Genomic DNA, 15,548 nt, shown 5'->3' with positions numbered 1-15,548 from the left:
AATTTTTAATTAATTAGTATTGAATTTTCTGAATATTGCTTAATCTTAATTTTTGTTCTAAGATTTATACTATGTCTTTGACTTACAATTTATTTAAAAGACATCATATGATATATTCTCCTAGTATTAGAAACTCTAAAAAGTTAAAAATAAAAAAGGAACTATAGATGGAGCAAGCTCAGATTGGGAAGCAGCTCCCTGGTTGATCCCAGGTTGAGCAAAAGTAATGACAGTGGCTCTGTGTATATGCATGTGTGCCCGTGCATGTGCGTGCACACATGCCATGTATTGCAAAGAGAACCAGGCCATGGTCTTCCTGCTTCAAAACTGGGAAACCAGTTTGCCAACTCGCATGTGCTGCCCCCTTTGGAACACAGTGCCACCCAGCTGAGGCCCAGTCTGGCAGATGTCTGACTGCCACTTCCTGTGGGCTGGGTCCTGGGGGTGGTATTGTTGTGCCTGGATTTGTGACAGATCCCTGACATCATCTTGACTTGGTGCACATTGCTCCCCTCTAGGGGGAGCACCTGAATGGCTCCACCCTTGTGAGTTATCTCAGACCCCATGGTATCTTAGTCCTGTCCCAGTGTGGTGGCTGTGGCTGTTTTGCTGAAGCAGCAGCACAGATCTGCAGCACTGTCATCTGACCCTGTTTCTCAGAAACAGACCTGAGAGTACAGGAGAGAGAATCGCAGAGGATTGGTAACAGGAAGATGGTGACATCCCTCACCTTGTAACATCCCTTCTATGTGAGAGGGGTAGGGCACAGCTGGGTACTTTCTGCATGGAAAAAATCATGACATCCTGTGTTGTGACCTTCGCAACAGGACTCTGGAACCTCCTCAGGGGCCAGGTGTGGTCTACATTTATAAGTGTGAGAACTGTAGTTTTGGCAGGCACAGTCACTTGGCTGAAATCTCCACAGCTATAGGGTGTGGAGCTGGCAATGGCACCCTCCCTACTTCCTCTGAGGAGGTGCATGGGGTGGGGACCATGAGCTCACCCAGCCTCCCATGGTGCCAGCGAGGAAACGCAGCTATCATGTCACTACCCTCTTTCTGTGAGTCCCAGGCCAGGTGTTTTGCTCTACCTCCTGGCCCTTAGTGGTCCCCCACCACTTTCCTCCATGCCCTCTTGGCTTAGGAGAGGCGTGTCTTCCCTGGTAGCAGATGTGGGCAGCGTGCATCCTTCCCAGAGTGGCCCCCAGAGGGAGGAGTAGGGGTGTATAGACCCCTCCCTGCACCTGGGCATGGGGCCCTGCATGGCACTTAGCTCTGAGCCCTTGGGATTCACGGCAGAACCACGTCCCTTTATTTCTTTTAAGTTTAAGTTGGTTTTTAAAGTACATTGAGGTTTTTCTAATTATACAAAACAGAAAATACAGGTTAACACCTACCTGTACTATAGGGCTTTAGGGCTTTTTTGTTTTAAACCTACTTAATGTCTTTCTGATAAACACTTTCTCTGTAGTTCTCTGGCTGCTTACTGTGTCTTTCCAAGAGCCATAGTTCATTTGTTAGGCCTTGACTTGGGTGTGTAAAGCTGTTTCTGATACTGTGAGCTCCCATTGGCTGTGAGTTTTCAGGTGGACTTGGTGCAGAGCTCAGTTGGCAATTGAGGTGACCAGGTTGGGTTCTTCAGTGTCTTGCAAAGGTGGCACAGGCAGCCTGGGCATTGCCGGAACAGCTGCTGGCTGGTTCTGAGCTATCCGTGCAGGGACCGCAGGAGGACCTTGAGGCTGCTGTGGCCTGGTGAACTCGGTGGCAGTAGTTATGATCTCTGTGGTGGGATCTCATTTCTGAACTCTGCCTCTTTTGTTCTCTCTCTCTTTCCTTCCTTCCTTCCTTCCTTCCTTCCTTCCTTCCTTCCTTCCTTCCTTCTTTCCTTCCTTCTTTCTTTCTTTTGCAGAACCGGGGATTGAACTCGGGCCCTTGCACTTGCCAGGCAGGCACTTATTCCACTGAGCCATCTCCCCGGCCCACTCTGACTCTTTTGGCCTTGGGTTTTGTTGCTTGTGTGTTCGTTTTCAATGCTGCGGACTGAACCCAAAGGTTCCCCTGTGAGCTATACCCCTGGCCCTGGCCTCCTGTTTTGAAGGTGAAGATGTGACTGTTTATTTCTCAAGCTTTTCCTGTCTGACACTTGCAACTCACTGTGACTTTGGAGCTAGTGAAGTGTTCTCTGTAGCAGGGAGAACTGAGAGGATGGAGATTTTGGACAGAGAAGGAATTCCCAAGATGGTGCTATGGCTGAACTCCACGGAGGTGGCAGTGGCTGGATTTCCCCTCTCACTGCCTGGACTCCTGGCTGAGCCGCTTTCCCCAGGGCAGCCAAGTAGCTCTTCCCCTCCACAGTGCTGGTCAGTCCCCAAGGAGACTCAGGGTTAGATTCCAGCTCTTGCTTAAGCTTCAACTTGGTCATATCCAGGGTCTCTCTGGCTCATTCCTCCATCTACTAAATATCAGCTCCCACCTCTGCTGTGTTGAACGGTAGTCCTGGGGTGAAGAGTAGCACACAGGGGTCCTACCCCTTTTCCAAAGCCCTCTGAGGAGGTGTTCACCAGGTCATCTTCCTGGTAGTGTGCTCTGACCCTTTATTCTGTGCAGTAGTCAGAGGGTGGGAGGCCTGGGAAGGGTGGGATAGGAGACAGGAAGCAATTTCATTACCTCATGCTGTCCTCTGCCCAGGTGGGTCAGAAAAGCCTTGCTAGGACAGCTAGAGGGGTGCCCACTGGTATGGAGCCACTGAGCTCTCTAGAACTTTCGTTTTGCCAACCATCTGGTCTCCCAAAGGAGAATATTAGTTGCCAAACCATAACACCCCCCATGGCCTGATTCCTCCCAGTGTCTGCCTTCTGCCCTGATCTTGTCTTCTGCACTAAATTGTTATGCTGCACTATGTCCAGATGGTCCCCTCCTTTGAAGGCCCTGTGGTGTCTTCTGGGGTTCTGTGTGAAGAGCACCCAGTGGAGTTGCCCTATTCCGTGCTGGCACTGTGCTCCTTACACTGCTAGAACCATCCTGTGCAGCATTTTTTTTTTCTGTATTTAGGGCAGAGTCTATAGGGTCTCACTATGTAGTTCGAACTCATAGTGATTCTCCTGTTTACAGCCTCCCAAGTGCTGGGATTACAGGTGCACACCACCACACCCAGTCTCAATCATGGTCTCGGCACGGCACGGCACGGCACGGCACAGCACGGCACGGCACTGCAGGAACCAAACCCAGGCCGCTGCACTCTGCCTAACCAGACACTTCAGTCTGCTGAGCTATCAGGCTGGCCCCTGTGCAGCATTTTGTATGCCTGTTTCCTTTTTCAATGGGATTGTCTCCCCAAGGCAGGATCACTGAGTTGGGAGGTTTGGGTGTGTTAAGGAACCTTGAGAGAACCATCCAGATGAGGCTCCAGCATGGTCTCACCCCTGGTTTTCCTAGTCCTTTAGAGTCTGGTCACTGGCAGCAGCCAGGAGGTGTTATTTATTGGCTTTGGGATACAGGGTGGGTCTTGATGTGGGAGCCGAAAGCAAATAGTGTGAGAAGGGTGTGTGCATCCTGGGAGGTTCCTGAGCCGGCTATTCAGAAAACCTTCTGAGGCCAGCCGGGCGTCCCCTGGGTCTGTTACCATGAGGAGAGCCACAGAGCAGCTTACTTTGCCCCCCAGGAGGGCTGGCTAGCCAGGAAGGCCTCATCCCTAGGAGCCGGTCATGTAGACTGCCCCATCCATATTCTCTCTGCCCTTCTACCTGAGTCCAGGGCAGGGGATGAATGTGGAGCAGCCCCAAGATCTACAGGGAAAGGCAGATGTGATGATGCACGGCTGGAATCTCAGCATTTGGGAGGCTGGAGCAGGAGGTCCTTCAGGAATTCGAGGGCAGGCTGGGTTAGAAGTGAGTCCAGGACCAGCTTAAACTACTACATAGTGAGACCCTGTCTTTATTTTATTTTAGAACAAATGATGGTAGCATGTTTATTAGAACTTATTTCAATTATTAGATGATTCATGTACTATATCTAAGTATATCATTAAATTTTCATTGCATCTCTCCATTTTTCCATTTTATAACATTTCAGTTGAGTGGAAGAAAACTAGAATTGCTTGCTTTTAAGATTTAGAGGGCTGGAGAGATGGCTCAGTGGTCTAAAACACCTACTTGGAACAAGCTTGGCAAGGCATCAGGGACTGCGGTTCAATCCCCCAGCACCACATGCCAGCCAGGGCCGCCCCCTGGTGGGCTGAGCTGGCCACACACACACACCCCTCTCTCTCTCTCTCTCTCTCTCTCTCTCTCTCTCTCTCTCAAATAAATAAAAATTAAAATTAAAATTAAAAAAAAAAAGATTTAGATAAAAGCCCATAGTGAGTGTTTTCATACACATGTAAACAAGCAGAAGTATATTCAAAAAGGAGTGTAAGGGAATAATGAAAACTATAGAGGGAGCTTTATAGTATGATGAGATAGCACTTTGGATTGGCCAAAATGCACAATACACAGAACTATTATTAAGTCATTTAGTTTACTTGCTGACCATCTGGCTACAGATTAAACAATTATAGCCCCAGAAGTTGTATTGTAACTAGTAACTTTCCAAAATTGCTTTTAAATTAAGTTCTTAAATTGCAACAATAAACAAAACACAATATACTTAAACAATATGTTTATAAAAAAAACATTTTTAAGAAAAACTCTTCTGTGTTATATAAAATGCTCTAAGTTATAAATGTTCATCATGTAGTTACTTGCATAACTAGTAATACTTACCAGCAGTTATATGATCAGAAAGTTTTTCAAAAAACAAAACATAAAAATATGTAGCCCAATTATTCACCTGTAGAACATGTTCACTTATGCCTACATTTCACATTTGCTGTATCACTGTTCTAATCTTAAAGTTACATCCAAAAGAAGGCAAAACCACCTACGAATTGGCATATCTGTTTATCTGTGAAAACGTCCTTAATTTGCTGATGTGGCAAACAAATATCAACTCTACTAATGCAAAAAACATAATCTGCCTTGCAGTTAACTTTATAGTTCAGTTGCATACAGGCAACATGCTATATATGAAAAAATTACTAACTGAACTACAAATATTAAATACTGAAAAATTAACAGTTTATTATAATTTATTTTATTTAGCAATCTAGGAAGTTCGCAGCCATCAGCAGTTCCAGCGCTATCTCAGGTGCGATGGGAAATTCAGGAATCTCAGTGGAGCTGTTAGTGTAGCGCACCTTGTAGGTAAAATACATGCAGACTTTCGAAAGCACATGTGAAGGGATTTCTCTAAAATTAACCTCATTGGTTTCATTTTCAGCAAACTGACCTGGGCCACTCAACATGGCTTTTATTATTCCTGATGTTAGTGCATGCTCTCTTTTTACAATAAATTTATGACCATCAGAAGATATCAATTTGACATACATGGCATCCGGGCCTTCACAGCCACCATGGGCTTTCTCTTCTCCATACCATACGTTCTTATATAATTCTACTTTCGTTCCACAGGAACTTTCTTTAGTAGCTTCGGAGGCCAGGGAGGTCCATATGTTCTGTTCCTTCCCGCCCAGATAGGAGAGACCCTGTCTTTAAAGAAATAAAAACAAAAACAAAACTTCAGGACCAAAAGAGGCGAAGTCAGGAAGGGAGTGAGAGGTGGGTCCGAGAGTCTCCCTTGAGCAGTTTCTTTGCTCTGAGCCCTGCTTGCTGGGAATGGAGTTGGACCAAGTGCGTGATGGTAAAGCTTTGTTTCACAAGCTGGCATAGAACTCTCCTATGGGCTTCAGCATTTATAGAATACATCGTCTTGCTCCACCCTCCCTTTGATAGCTCTTGGGGGTGGAGTGTGAGGAAACACCCCAAATGGTGATTTCCTCTGAGCCTCTGGGCCCCTGCAGCTAACCTAGGGGGCCCCCATGGTTTCCACCCTGCTCCCTTGCCAGCCGGGTCTTTCTGGAGGAGGAGGGAGTACAACGAGGTGGGTATGGAACTTTACCCACTTTAGAAAGAGGCTCAGGAAAGTGTGAATTTGGATGTACCCTTTGTTGTGCCCTAAAGACAGCTGAAGTCAGTCAGGAGCAAGCTGCTGGGACCCAGCCCCAGGCTCTATCTGCAGGGCACAAGTCAGGAAGAGCCTGGGAGAGCTTCTTGCTGGATGTCTCTGGATTTTTCTCCAGCCTGGGGCAGGCATGTGGTGAGTGCTGGAGCTCAGGGTCCCAGAGCTGGCCAGCCGAGGCCGTAGGACGGGCACACAGACCCATGTCACATGCCTGATGGGAGAGGCAGGTGGGGCCTGAGCACACAGGAAGTGCACAGGCATGAGGTTCCCAGGGAGGGGGCCCCTTGAATTGCCACCCCAGAGGTTGGCACATGACACCTGAAGGGTGGGAAGGTGTAGCAGGTGGAGCTGTCCCAGCTGCTGAAGGGGTAACCGAGGCCAGGACCCTGCGAAGATGATTAAATTTGTTTAGGGACTGTGTAGGTACTGAGTTAGGCAGAAAGAGAATACCACTGGGGTGGCCACTGTGTGTCTGCCACTTGACAGTGACCATCAACATGGAGGGGACATGTGGCCCAAGGCATCTGGACCAGAGCAGCATTCTAGAAGGCTTTAGGTTCATAACACTGCTCTCCCTTCTGCAGGTGTCAAAGCAGGAAGCTCCCAAAGCGTGGCCTGTCGAGGGCACAGCCTGGCCCACGGCCACGGAGAGCACAGATGCCCAGTGCCTGATCACAGAGCCCTGTAGTCCTCTGTCCTGGAGGCTGGCCTCACTGCAGCCCCTCTGCCAGGTTCCTCTTTGCATTTCCTCTTGGCTGCTTGATTGGTTGATAGTGTATAGGAATCAGAATGCTGATTACTTTATGAAACTGAAAGTTACAGAAAACTGAAACCCTCAAATATTTCCCCCCTGTGAATTTTTTGTTATATGTTCAAAACAATCCTTTACACAAACTTATTTTTAGTGGTTATATAATGATCCACCTAAGGTGTATAGCTATTTGGGGAAAGATTTTATTTATTTATTTTTTTTGGTCAGGATCTCAAGCTATATCCCAGATTGGCCTTGAAATCACTGTTGCCCAAACTGGTCTTGAACAGAATCCCAAATGATCCTCCTGCCTCAACCTCCTGAGCACTAGGATTATAGTTGTGCACTGTCCATCTTGGATTCATTTTATTTTGAGAGATTCATATAGTTCAGAATTGAGATGGTCTCTAACGGTGCACAAGGGAGAATATCTTCCTCTACTCTCAGCTTCCAATTCTTGGGATGGGCTTCATGGCTCGTCCCACAGGCTGTGCATGGGATGGATCCTGCGTATCTGTGTGCGCTACTCTCCATCCTCCCCCTGCTCTTCTAAGTCCTGCAGTGTATCTCAGCATTCATCCCAAGGATTGTCCTAGAGTGTTTGTTGTCCTGGCATGTGACGTTCTCTGGTTGGCAACAGCCAGAGTTTGCTTGCTGTATCCTCTCCCCCAGGAAGGGGGTCTGGTGGCTGTGTCCTTGTGCAGCAACTGTAGGATGGAGGGGCCTGGCTCTCTCACATGCCTTTGCCTGCAGCTCCTTGAGAGCTGGGGGCCTGGGGACCTTCACAGGCTTCCTGCCATCTCCCTCCAGTGTTGCCTCAGCCATAGGAGGGACTGTGGAACTGGATCCTGCTCAGTCTTCCTGTCTAGGTTCTGCTCTTCACCCACTTCCAGGCAGAGAGCTCAGAGATGAGCAAGATAATCCTGGTCCGTGGTGGACCATTCCCAGGCTCACTAGAAGTGATACCAAGCTTGGGACCAGGACTGGGGATGGATGGGAGAGAGGACAAAGGAGGTTTTGGTGGGGCCTTAGTGGCTGCTGGTGTGTTGTGCAGAAGTGGGGGTGACCCACAGGTGGAGGGGGGAAGGGCTGGGGAGGGACTGCTGGGGCAGTGGGGGAGGTGGGAAGGCTGGACTCCCAGGGGGTGAGTACTCTGTCCACTGCTGATGTCTACACTGATCACCCCACACACAGACTCAGGATTCACAGACAGCCTTGATTTCTGATCTCCCCCATGTCTCCAGTGCACTGAGGGTCCAGGGCTCCAGCACCTCCTCCCTCTGCAGCATTGGACTCCTGTAGCCCCAAAAGGTGTCATCAATTGCTGGTGGCTGCCTGTTGGAGCAGGCTGCTCCAGTGTTCACTGGCTGGCCATGCAGGCTGAGGTAGTGGCCTGCCTCATTGGTCAGGCTGGCCCTGTGGTCACACCCTGCCCAGGCATTCAGAGTAGTGGTAGCCTCAGCTGCTGTCAAGGGAGCTTGTGAGTCTAGGGCCTTACTGTGTTTCGTGCCTTTTCTTTCTTATCTCAGTTCTGGTCTTTTAGATTTAATCATTTCATTTCCTTCCTCTCGTTAGTCATATATTCTTTTCTCTCTTTTAGTAGTTTCCATAGACATGACAGCATATATCTTTAACTTACCAGTCTAATGAGAAGTGGTAGCCCTTTCATCATTTCCCATGCAGTGCTAGGCCTGAAAACATTTTGACGTCATTTACTTCTGTCTCTTTTTTTGGTGAGACAGGATCTGTCTGTAGGTCAGGCTGGCCTTGAGCTCTCAGTGCTCATTCTGCTCAACCTCCTGAGTGCTGGGATTACAGGTGTGTGTCACCACACACACCGGGCTCCTCTCTGTCTTGAATTTTCTTGTTTGTTTGAGACAGGATCTCATTTTGTGGTTTAGGCAGGCCTTAAATTCACTATATACACCAGGTTGGTCATGAACTCGAGTAATCCTCTTGCTTCAGCCTCCTGAGTGCTGAGCTTTCAGGTGTGCACCACCATGCCCGGCTCTGTCTTGAGTTTTCTGTCCCGAAGGCTTGTGAACTATATTAGAATTCTTGTATGGTGTTTTCCTTTCTTCAGCTGTCAGTCTTTTTTATTTTATTTTATTTTTTCCTTGAAGGTTGACTATTTCTCTTTGGGTTCTTGTTTCTTTCTTTCTTTTTTTTTAATCATTTATTTATTTATTTATTTTTACATTTATTTAGTGTGTGTGTGTGTGTGTGTGTGTGTGGCCAGCTCAGCCCACCAGGGAACGGGGCTGGCTGGCATGTGGTGCTGGGGGATCGAACCGCGGTCCCTGTGCTTTGCCAAGCTTGTTCCAAGTAGGTGCTTTAGACCACTGAGCCATCTCTCCAGCCCTTGTTTCTTTTTTTATTTCTTAGTAGTTTGGCAGTGAGTCACCTAGGTATGCTTTTTGGGAGGATTTACAGTTCTGTTTAACCTATGATTATGATTGATGAAGATTTCCTTCATTAATTATGTATAATTCTTTCAAATTTTTAGTCATTGTCTCTTTCAATATTACTGATAGGTTCTGGCCCTAGTATGAATTGCTGAATTATGGTGGTCATCTAATATGGCTAAAGCTTTTAAAATAACAGTCTATTCTCCCAGAGACCACCTCCCCGCTTCTTCTTCAACCTAGTCCAGGGTGCAGTTTCCTTCCACCTTTCCTGCTACCTCAGGGAAGGCCCCAGTCAGTGCCTCAGGTATCTCTAAGCACCCCCTCAAGCCCCACCCCAACAGAAGTCCATAAAAGCCCCAGCTGTCTCTGTCTCAGGCCGGAGGATCTCCCTGCCCCATCTGCCCTCCATCCTCGCCATGTCTTTGGAGTTAATAAAGGCTTCTTTTACCTTTCTTATGTCTTTAGTGTACCTCTGAAAAACCTGTCAGTCATGACTAATACTCTAATTATGTATATGTTGGTCCTTTCATCATACTCCATTATGTCTTACACGTTTTGTTATTTACCCACTTAATTCCTTTGTGCCTCAGTCCATATATTTTCTGGCATATCTTGAAATTCACTGTTCTTTGTTCACCTGTGTCTAAATTGCTGTTAAGCCCTTTCACTGAGCTCTACATTTTTTAGTTCTGGAGTTTTCATTTAATTAATTTTGCTTGTTTGTTTGCGGTAGGGGCTTCCTGTGTAGTTCAGGGAGGCCTCAAACTCATGGCAGTCCTCCTCCAGCCTCCTGAATGCTGGATTGCAGGGTGTGCCACCACCCTGGCTCCTTTCAACTCATTTTTGGTACTCAGTTCTCTACTAAAATTATCTTGTAGTCTACTTTCTGAACTTTCATTAATTGTGATTATTATATTTTAATTGTGATTACTTTAAATGTAATTTCTGATAATTCCAGAATGTATATCTCTTGTGAGTGTATTTCTGTTCATTTTTCTTCATGGCTTTGATTGAATCCTGGATGTTATGTGTGAAAATTTCTGGAGATAATTTGAGGTTCTGGATCATCTACTCTCCTCAGTCTCTGTTCTTTTGTAGAGCAGGGCTCTACTGCACAGTCATCTTCACCATGTTTTTCTGTCTACTGTCAGGAGATTGCAAGAAGCCCAGGTGGGTTTTTTTTGTGGAACCGGGGATTGAACTCAGGCCCTTACGCTTGCCAGGCAAGCGCTTATTATACTGAGCCATCTCCCTGGCTCCATGAAGCTCAGGTTTGCAGCCACTGCCTGTGTACAAGGGGAGAGAGAGGCCCAGTGTTAGGAACATACCACCATACTTCCCTTGCCCCTGCCTGGGCCCAAGCCTTATTGGCGTGGCTGTTCTCCAAATAGATGTTTCTAGTTCATCTGTCGCTAGCCTTGCTAAGTTGTTTGTGGGGTGGCCTGGAATCTGGGCCATGCTTTGGAAAGGCAGGCCCACAGCAGTTGGTACCCTTGCCTATATCGGCCTGCTGCCCCGCTGGGCATCTGGAAAGAGTTCAAACCCAGTATAGCCTCTGTGCTTACAGATAGGGAAACCAAGCCTAGAACGCCAGGTATCTCTGACTGCTTGAGCAGGGCTCAGCCAAGGGACTGACAGATCCTTGGGCGGTAGGGCTGCGGCCTCTCCTCCACCGGGCCTCCCACCCTCCTCTCTTGTCTTTCCTGTTTCCAGCAGGGGTGGGCGGAGGCCAGGGTTACTCACAGAATGTTGAGCCAGGTTTTTTTCCTCACTAATCCCTGGGACTTTCTTCCTACACCCAGTTCCTCTTCCTCTTTCCCCTACCCTTTTGTGCTTACCCTAGGCTACAGCAGGCCTTAGGAGGTGGGGCTCGCTGCCCCTAAGGAGAGCAGGCAGTAGGTGTGGGCTGGGTGTCCACCATGCTGCCAACACTGTTGTGACCCCTGTGACCCCACACATAGGGTTATCTGGGCCTGTTGGTGTGTGAGCTAGGGACACCACCACTGATGCCAGTTGTGAGACCCAGGTCCCCTGCCTCCCTCTGGAAAGTCTCATCCATCTTGCCTGAATGGAAGGGGTCATGGGAGACATGCAGTGGTAGCCTCTTTGGCCCTCCCCTGTCTGGGAGCTGAGGGATATCTGAGGAGCCCATAGTCAAGGACCTGAAATAAGTGGTGAGGAGGTGGGGACCCCCTTCTGAAGCCCGCAGGGGCTCTGAGCTCACTGCCGTGGAGTAACCAGGGCCTCCCCTTTCTTGGACAGTCCTATACGTGTACATGTGTGAGGGAGATCTGCCAAGATCCCTGCAGGTGGGTTGGTCTTGTGGAATTCCAGGGACTTCTGGTGGGGGCACAGGCCAGGCTTTGGGCCTGCCCTGGTCATGCCTGTCCCTACAGTTGTGTGATGGGGTCATCCTCATGTGCTATGTCCTTGGCCCTGTCGGCCACCTCCTTGTGGCATCCTTCCCTGCTCCCATCAGCTGTCACAGCTCCACCACTCCTCAAGTACCCTTGGGCACTTGTTCTCACATCACTCCACCTCATACGCTGCCACGTACCTTTGACCTAGCGCATCCAGACCTTTTCAACCAGCAGGTGAGGGAATGTGTCATGTTGGCCCTGGGACACCAGGCTCCAAGGATGGGATAGGCTGGGGAACTGCTGTGTGACCACCAGCTTCCCGTGTAGGGCTAATAGCCCAAGAACGTGCCCAGCCGTGGTCTCACATGGCAGCCCCTGAGTGAGACCAGGCTGGCCTCCAATTCGTGGAAGTCCTCCTGCCTCAGCCTCCTGAACACTAGGATTACACTCAGTTTTGTTATCGACTTTTAATGGTACAAGTAGTGAATGAATAAACAGCAGCTCCACAGTGAGTGCTCCCCAAGTGAGTGAAATGGTGCTGGGCGACTCCATGGCTGCTGTGCCCCAGAACCCTGTGTTCCTGCTGCATAGGGGTCCTTGGTGGGCTGCAGGCCTGGTCCTGAGCTGCTGGGGATGGTGGGGACTTGTCTGCATGCTGCTTCTGCTCTTTGCATCCCTCAAAACTGGCCATTTCTGGACAGGTCAGAGGGCAGTCAGGAAGCGGCCTGCCTGGTGGGGCACTTGGCTCGAAGGCCACCTGGGCTGAGCAGAGCTGTCCTGCAGGTGACTTATCTCTGTTACACTCTCTGCTGTCACAGGGAGCTCAGGCTGCGAAACTACGTCCCAGAAGATGAGGACCTAAAGAGGAGGCGGGTTCCCCAGGCCAAACCAGTTGCAGGTAGGTGGCGCCTTCTTGAACAGCAGCCTCTCCTGGCCGTGCAGTCTTTCGGGGAGGCTGTGAGCCTTTAGAGTGGCCTCTGAGTCTTTTTGGTCCGGGGGGCCTTGGAACTTCTTGGGGTGAGGATCGGAAGTGGTGCGACGCTCCTGGGACAGCAGAGCAGGGTGCTCAGTCCTGTGGGTCTGAGAGCATGCAGGCAGGTGGCACAGGGCTAGGGACTGGCTGCTTCCAGCTTCGCGGTGGTGTGGGCAGCACAGCAGCCAGGGGTGTGGCCCAGCACTCGTGCCTGCCGGGACCCCTTGCTCACTGGCCTTGGATTTGGTCCTTATTTTGTTGTTAACTTTGGCACTGCTAAGAATCAAACCCACGATCTCACACGTGCTGGGCAAATGCTGAGCTACATCTTCAGGCCTCGCCCCCCCCCCCCCCAGTGTCAAGTGTTGAACTCAGGACCCGTATTTGCCAGGCAGGCACTTATTCTACTGAGCTATCTCTCCAGCCCTGCTTTCATGCCTATTTTGTTATCAACTTTTTTTTTTTGCTGTTGTTGGTTTGGTTTGTGTTTTGAGGCAGGGTCTCACTGTGTAGTTTAGGCTGTCTTTGAACACGATATATAGCCCAGGCTGGCCCCCAACTCATGGCAGTCCTCCCGTCTCAGCCTCTGGATCTCTGGGACTTGTTTGTTGTCAACTTTTAATGGTACAAGTAATGAATGAACATACCTATTCAGGTCCCACATGGCAGCTCCACAGTAGAATGTTTACCAAACAGGAGCTAGGCCCTGGGCTCCATCCCCAGGGCTGCATAATAAATACATCCACTCACACCTTGTATTAGACCACTTTGAAACTTGTCAAGTTTGTTAGTTGGTGCATTTTGATGTAGAAATTTTGTGTTGTATTGGTCAATTAGTACTTTTGTGTTGTATTGGTCAATTAGTACTTGATGCAAAAGCTAGAACTTGTTGACTGCCTTATGACCTACCACTCTTTGTAGCCAGTTTATTTACTACCTGCCTCCCAGAGCCAGTTACAGTGAGTGACCAGGTAACGCTGTTAGTAAACAGGTACATACTTGCATGCATCAAGCCGTCCCTCCACCCTCTCCTGCCTGCTTCTTACTTTTTCCTTCTACCCGGCCTGTGATTTGCTCCATGGTCCGGACCCACCTGGTAGGCAGCAGTGAGAATAGGACGGGCAGTAAGAGAGCAGACAGGGATGAGGAGCTGGCCCCACCTCTGGCCCAGGAGCACCCTGCTCATATCAGAGCAGAAGGGCACCCAGCGCCCCCTGATGATGGGGGCTGGAGGAGCCCAGAGTTGTGGGTGCTTCTGCATCTGACTCCGTAGGAGACCCAGAAACCTGTCTGTGTGCATCTGAACGAGGACTGGAAGAAAAGCCATCCCAGGGCAGGATGCTGAGGAATCCCCGCTTCCTGTATCCAGGCTCCCTCCACTGTGGGCAGACTGCAGCCACAAGCAGTGGTCTGGGTTTTGTCAGCTCTGGCTTGCTGCTCCCTGCTGTCCTACAGGGGTGGCTCCTTTCTGACTGGCCTGCCTTGTTGTCTTGCACCCTCTAGTGGAAGAGAAGGTGAAGGAGCAGCTGGAGGCCGCCAAGCCCGAGCCTGTCATTGAGGAAGTGGTGAGTTCCCCACTGGAGTGGGCCCTGCCATTGCCTTCTGACCTGTACTCCCCTGCCCATCCCTGCTCCTGCTGTCCTTTCTCCCACCCCTACTCTCTGTGCCCTGTCCTCCCACATCCCCAGCCTCCCCCACCCTGATGTGCATCTCCTTTCCCAGGACCTGGCCAACCTGGCACCCCGGAAGCCTGACTGGTGAGTGTTGCTGCACCCCGGTAAGGGCTGATGGGGCAGGGGCTCTGCCACTTCACCACAGGCCTGGAGATATAGCTCTGGTGGGGGGAGGTGAGCAGTGAGGGAGAGGCAGACGCAGCTCTGTGCCTGTTTCCCTCTTTCCCCACTTTTCTATAGATTGGGGTGCCCGTCCTCAGGTCCCTTGGCCTGTAGCGCTGCTCCCATTGGGCCAAGGGCGGGAGGGGCTTGGGTTCACCTCACCTTGGGCGTTATCCCTCTCCCTGTGATTGAGAGATGAGAATAGCACCAGCTGCCGCTGCTCACTGAGGGAGAAAAACCTCAGACATGTGGGGGCCTGGGAAGTCCAAAGCCTAGGAGAGTAGGCTGAGTGTAGGAGGGGAGTTCAGGGCATGTCACTCTGGCTGTGACTAAGGGGCTGGGCCAGGAGCATGCCCTGGGGAGGATGCTGCTCCACTGCCTCCATAGGGCTGGGTTTCTGAGGGTGCAGAGGAAAGGAAGTACCTGTCTTCTCCCCAGTGTGGCCACCAGGGATGTGCAGGAGCTCCCTAAGCCATCACTCTCTCTCTGCCTGCAGGGACCTCAAAAGAGATGTGGCCAAGAAGCTGGAGAAGCTGGAGAAGCGGACACAGCGGGCCATCGCCGAGCTGATTCGTAAGTGCAGCCGGCAGGCTGGGGTCCAGCTCCTGAGATTGTGGCCCAGGCCCAGGGCCCTTCGCTACCACCTGTCTGCCCCCTCCCAGGTGAAAGACTGAAAGGCCAGGAGGACAGTCTGGCCTCTGCTGTGGACGCCACCAGCGAGCAGGAAGCCTGTGACTCCGACTGAGGTGGCCGCTGCCCCTCCTCCTAGCTGGGCACCATGTAGATGGCCTCAGCAGGTGGGACCTGGTCAGCATCACCCTGTGTCTTCTTGGACAACTGAAGCAGCCCCACTGGGCTGAGCCCTGTGGAGCAAGAGTGAACTCATGTCCCGAGGATCCCTGCCACTAGAGTGAGTGTGTCCACGCCTGTACATATGTCTATGCACTGAACTTCTTCCAGTCTCTGGAGTAGAGACAGGTAAACTCCTGTGTGCAGCAGAAACCTGTCAGATGTGTCCTGGGTGTGGTGGGGTTGGCTTCAAGACAGGGTAGCCACAGTGGTGGCCTTGGAGGTGAATTATTCCCAGCAAGGGCTGGAGTAGGACAAGAGCCTGGATCCAAATCGTGGCCCATCAGTGCCATCTCAAAGTGCTTGGGCAACAGAG

General features: G+C 50.2%; 1 protein-coding gene and 1 pseudogene across 1 annotated transcript in view; one reads left to right on the top strand and one right to left on the bottom strand.

The window, feature by feature from the left end:
* The window catches only part of Ccdc12 (coiled-coil domain containing 12), a 57,522-nt gene extending 41,980 nt beyond the window's left edge, over nt 1-15,542 (top strand). Inside the window, exons 3-7 of the mRNA XM_004640686.3 lie at nt 12,394-12,473; nt 14,052-14,113; nt 14,271-14,305; nt 14,880-14,956; nt 15,046-15,542. Coding sequence (XP_004640743.2) covers nt 12,394-12,473; nt 14,052-14,113; nt 14,271-14,305; nt 14,880-14,956; nt 15,046-15,128 — 337 coding nt within the window. The 3' untranslated portion in view covers nt 15,129-15,542. The remainder of the gene's footprint in view (nt 1-12,393; nt 12,474-14,051; nt 14,114-14,270; nt 14,306-14,879; nt 14,957-15,045) is intronic.
* On the bottom strand, nt 5,134-5,439 carry LOC101572989 (annotated as a pseudogene).
* Nucleotides 15,543-15,548: the final 6 nt, after the last annotated feature.

The sequence above is a fragment of the Octodon degus genome, unplaced genomic scaffold (genome assembly GCF_000260255.1).
Source record: "Octodon degus isolate 3935 unplaced genomic scaffold, OctDeg1.0 scaffold00126, whole genome shotgun sequence".
In the NCBI taxonomy this organism is placed as follows: domain Eukaryota; kingdom Metazoa; phylum Chordata; class Mammalia; order Rodentia; family Octodontidae; genus Octodon; species Octodon degus.
The sequence above is the reverse complement of the archived record's forward strand: the minus strand, read 5'-3'. Positions and strand labels throughout refer to the sequence as shown.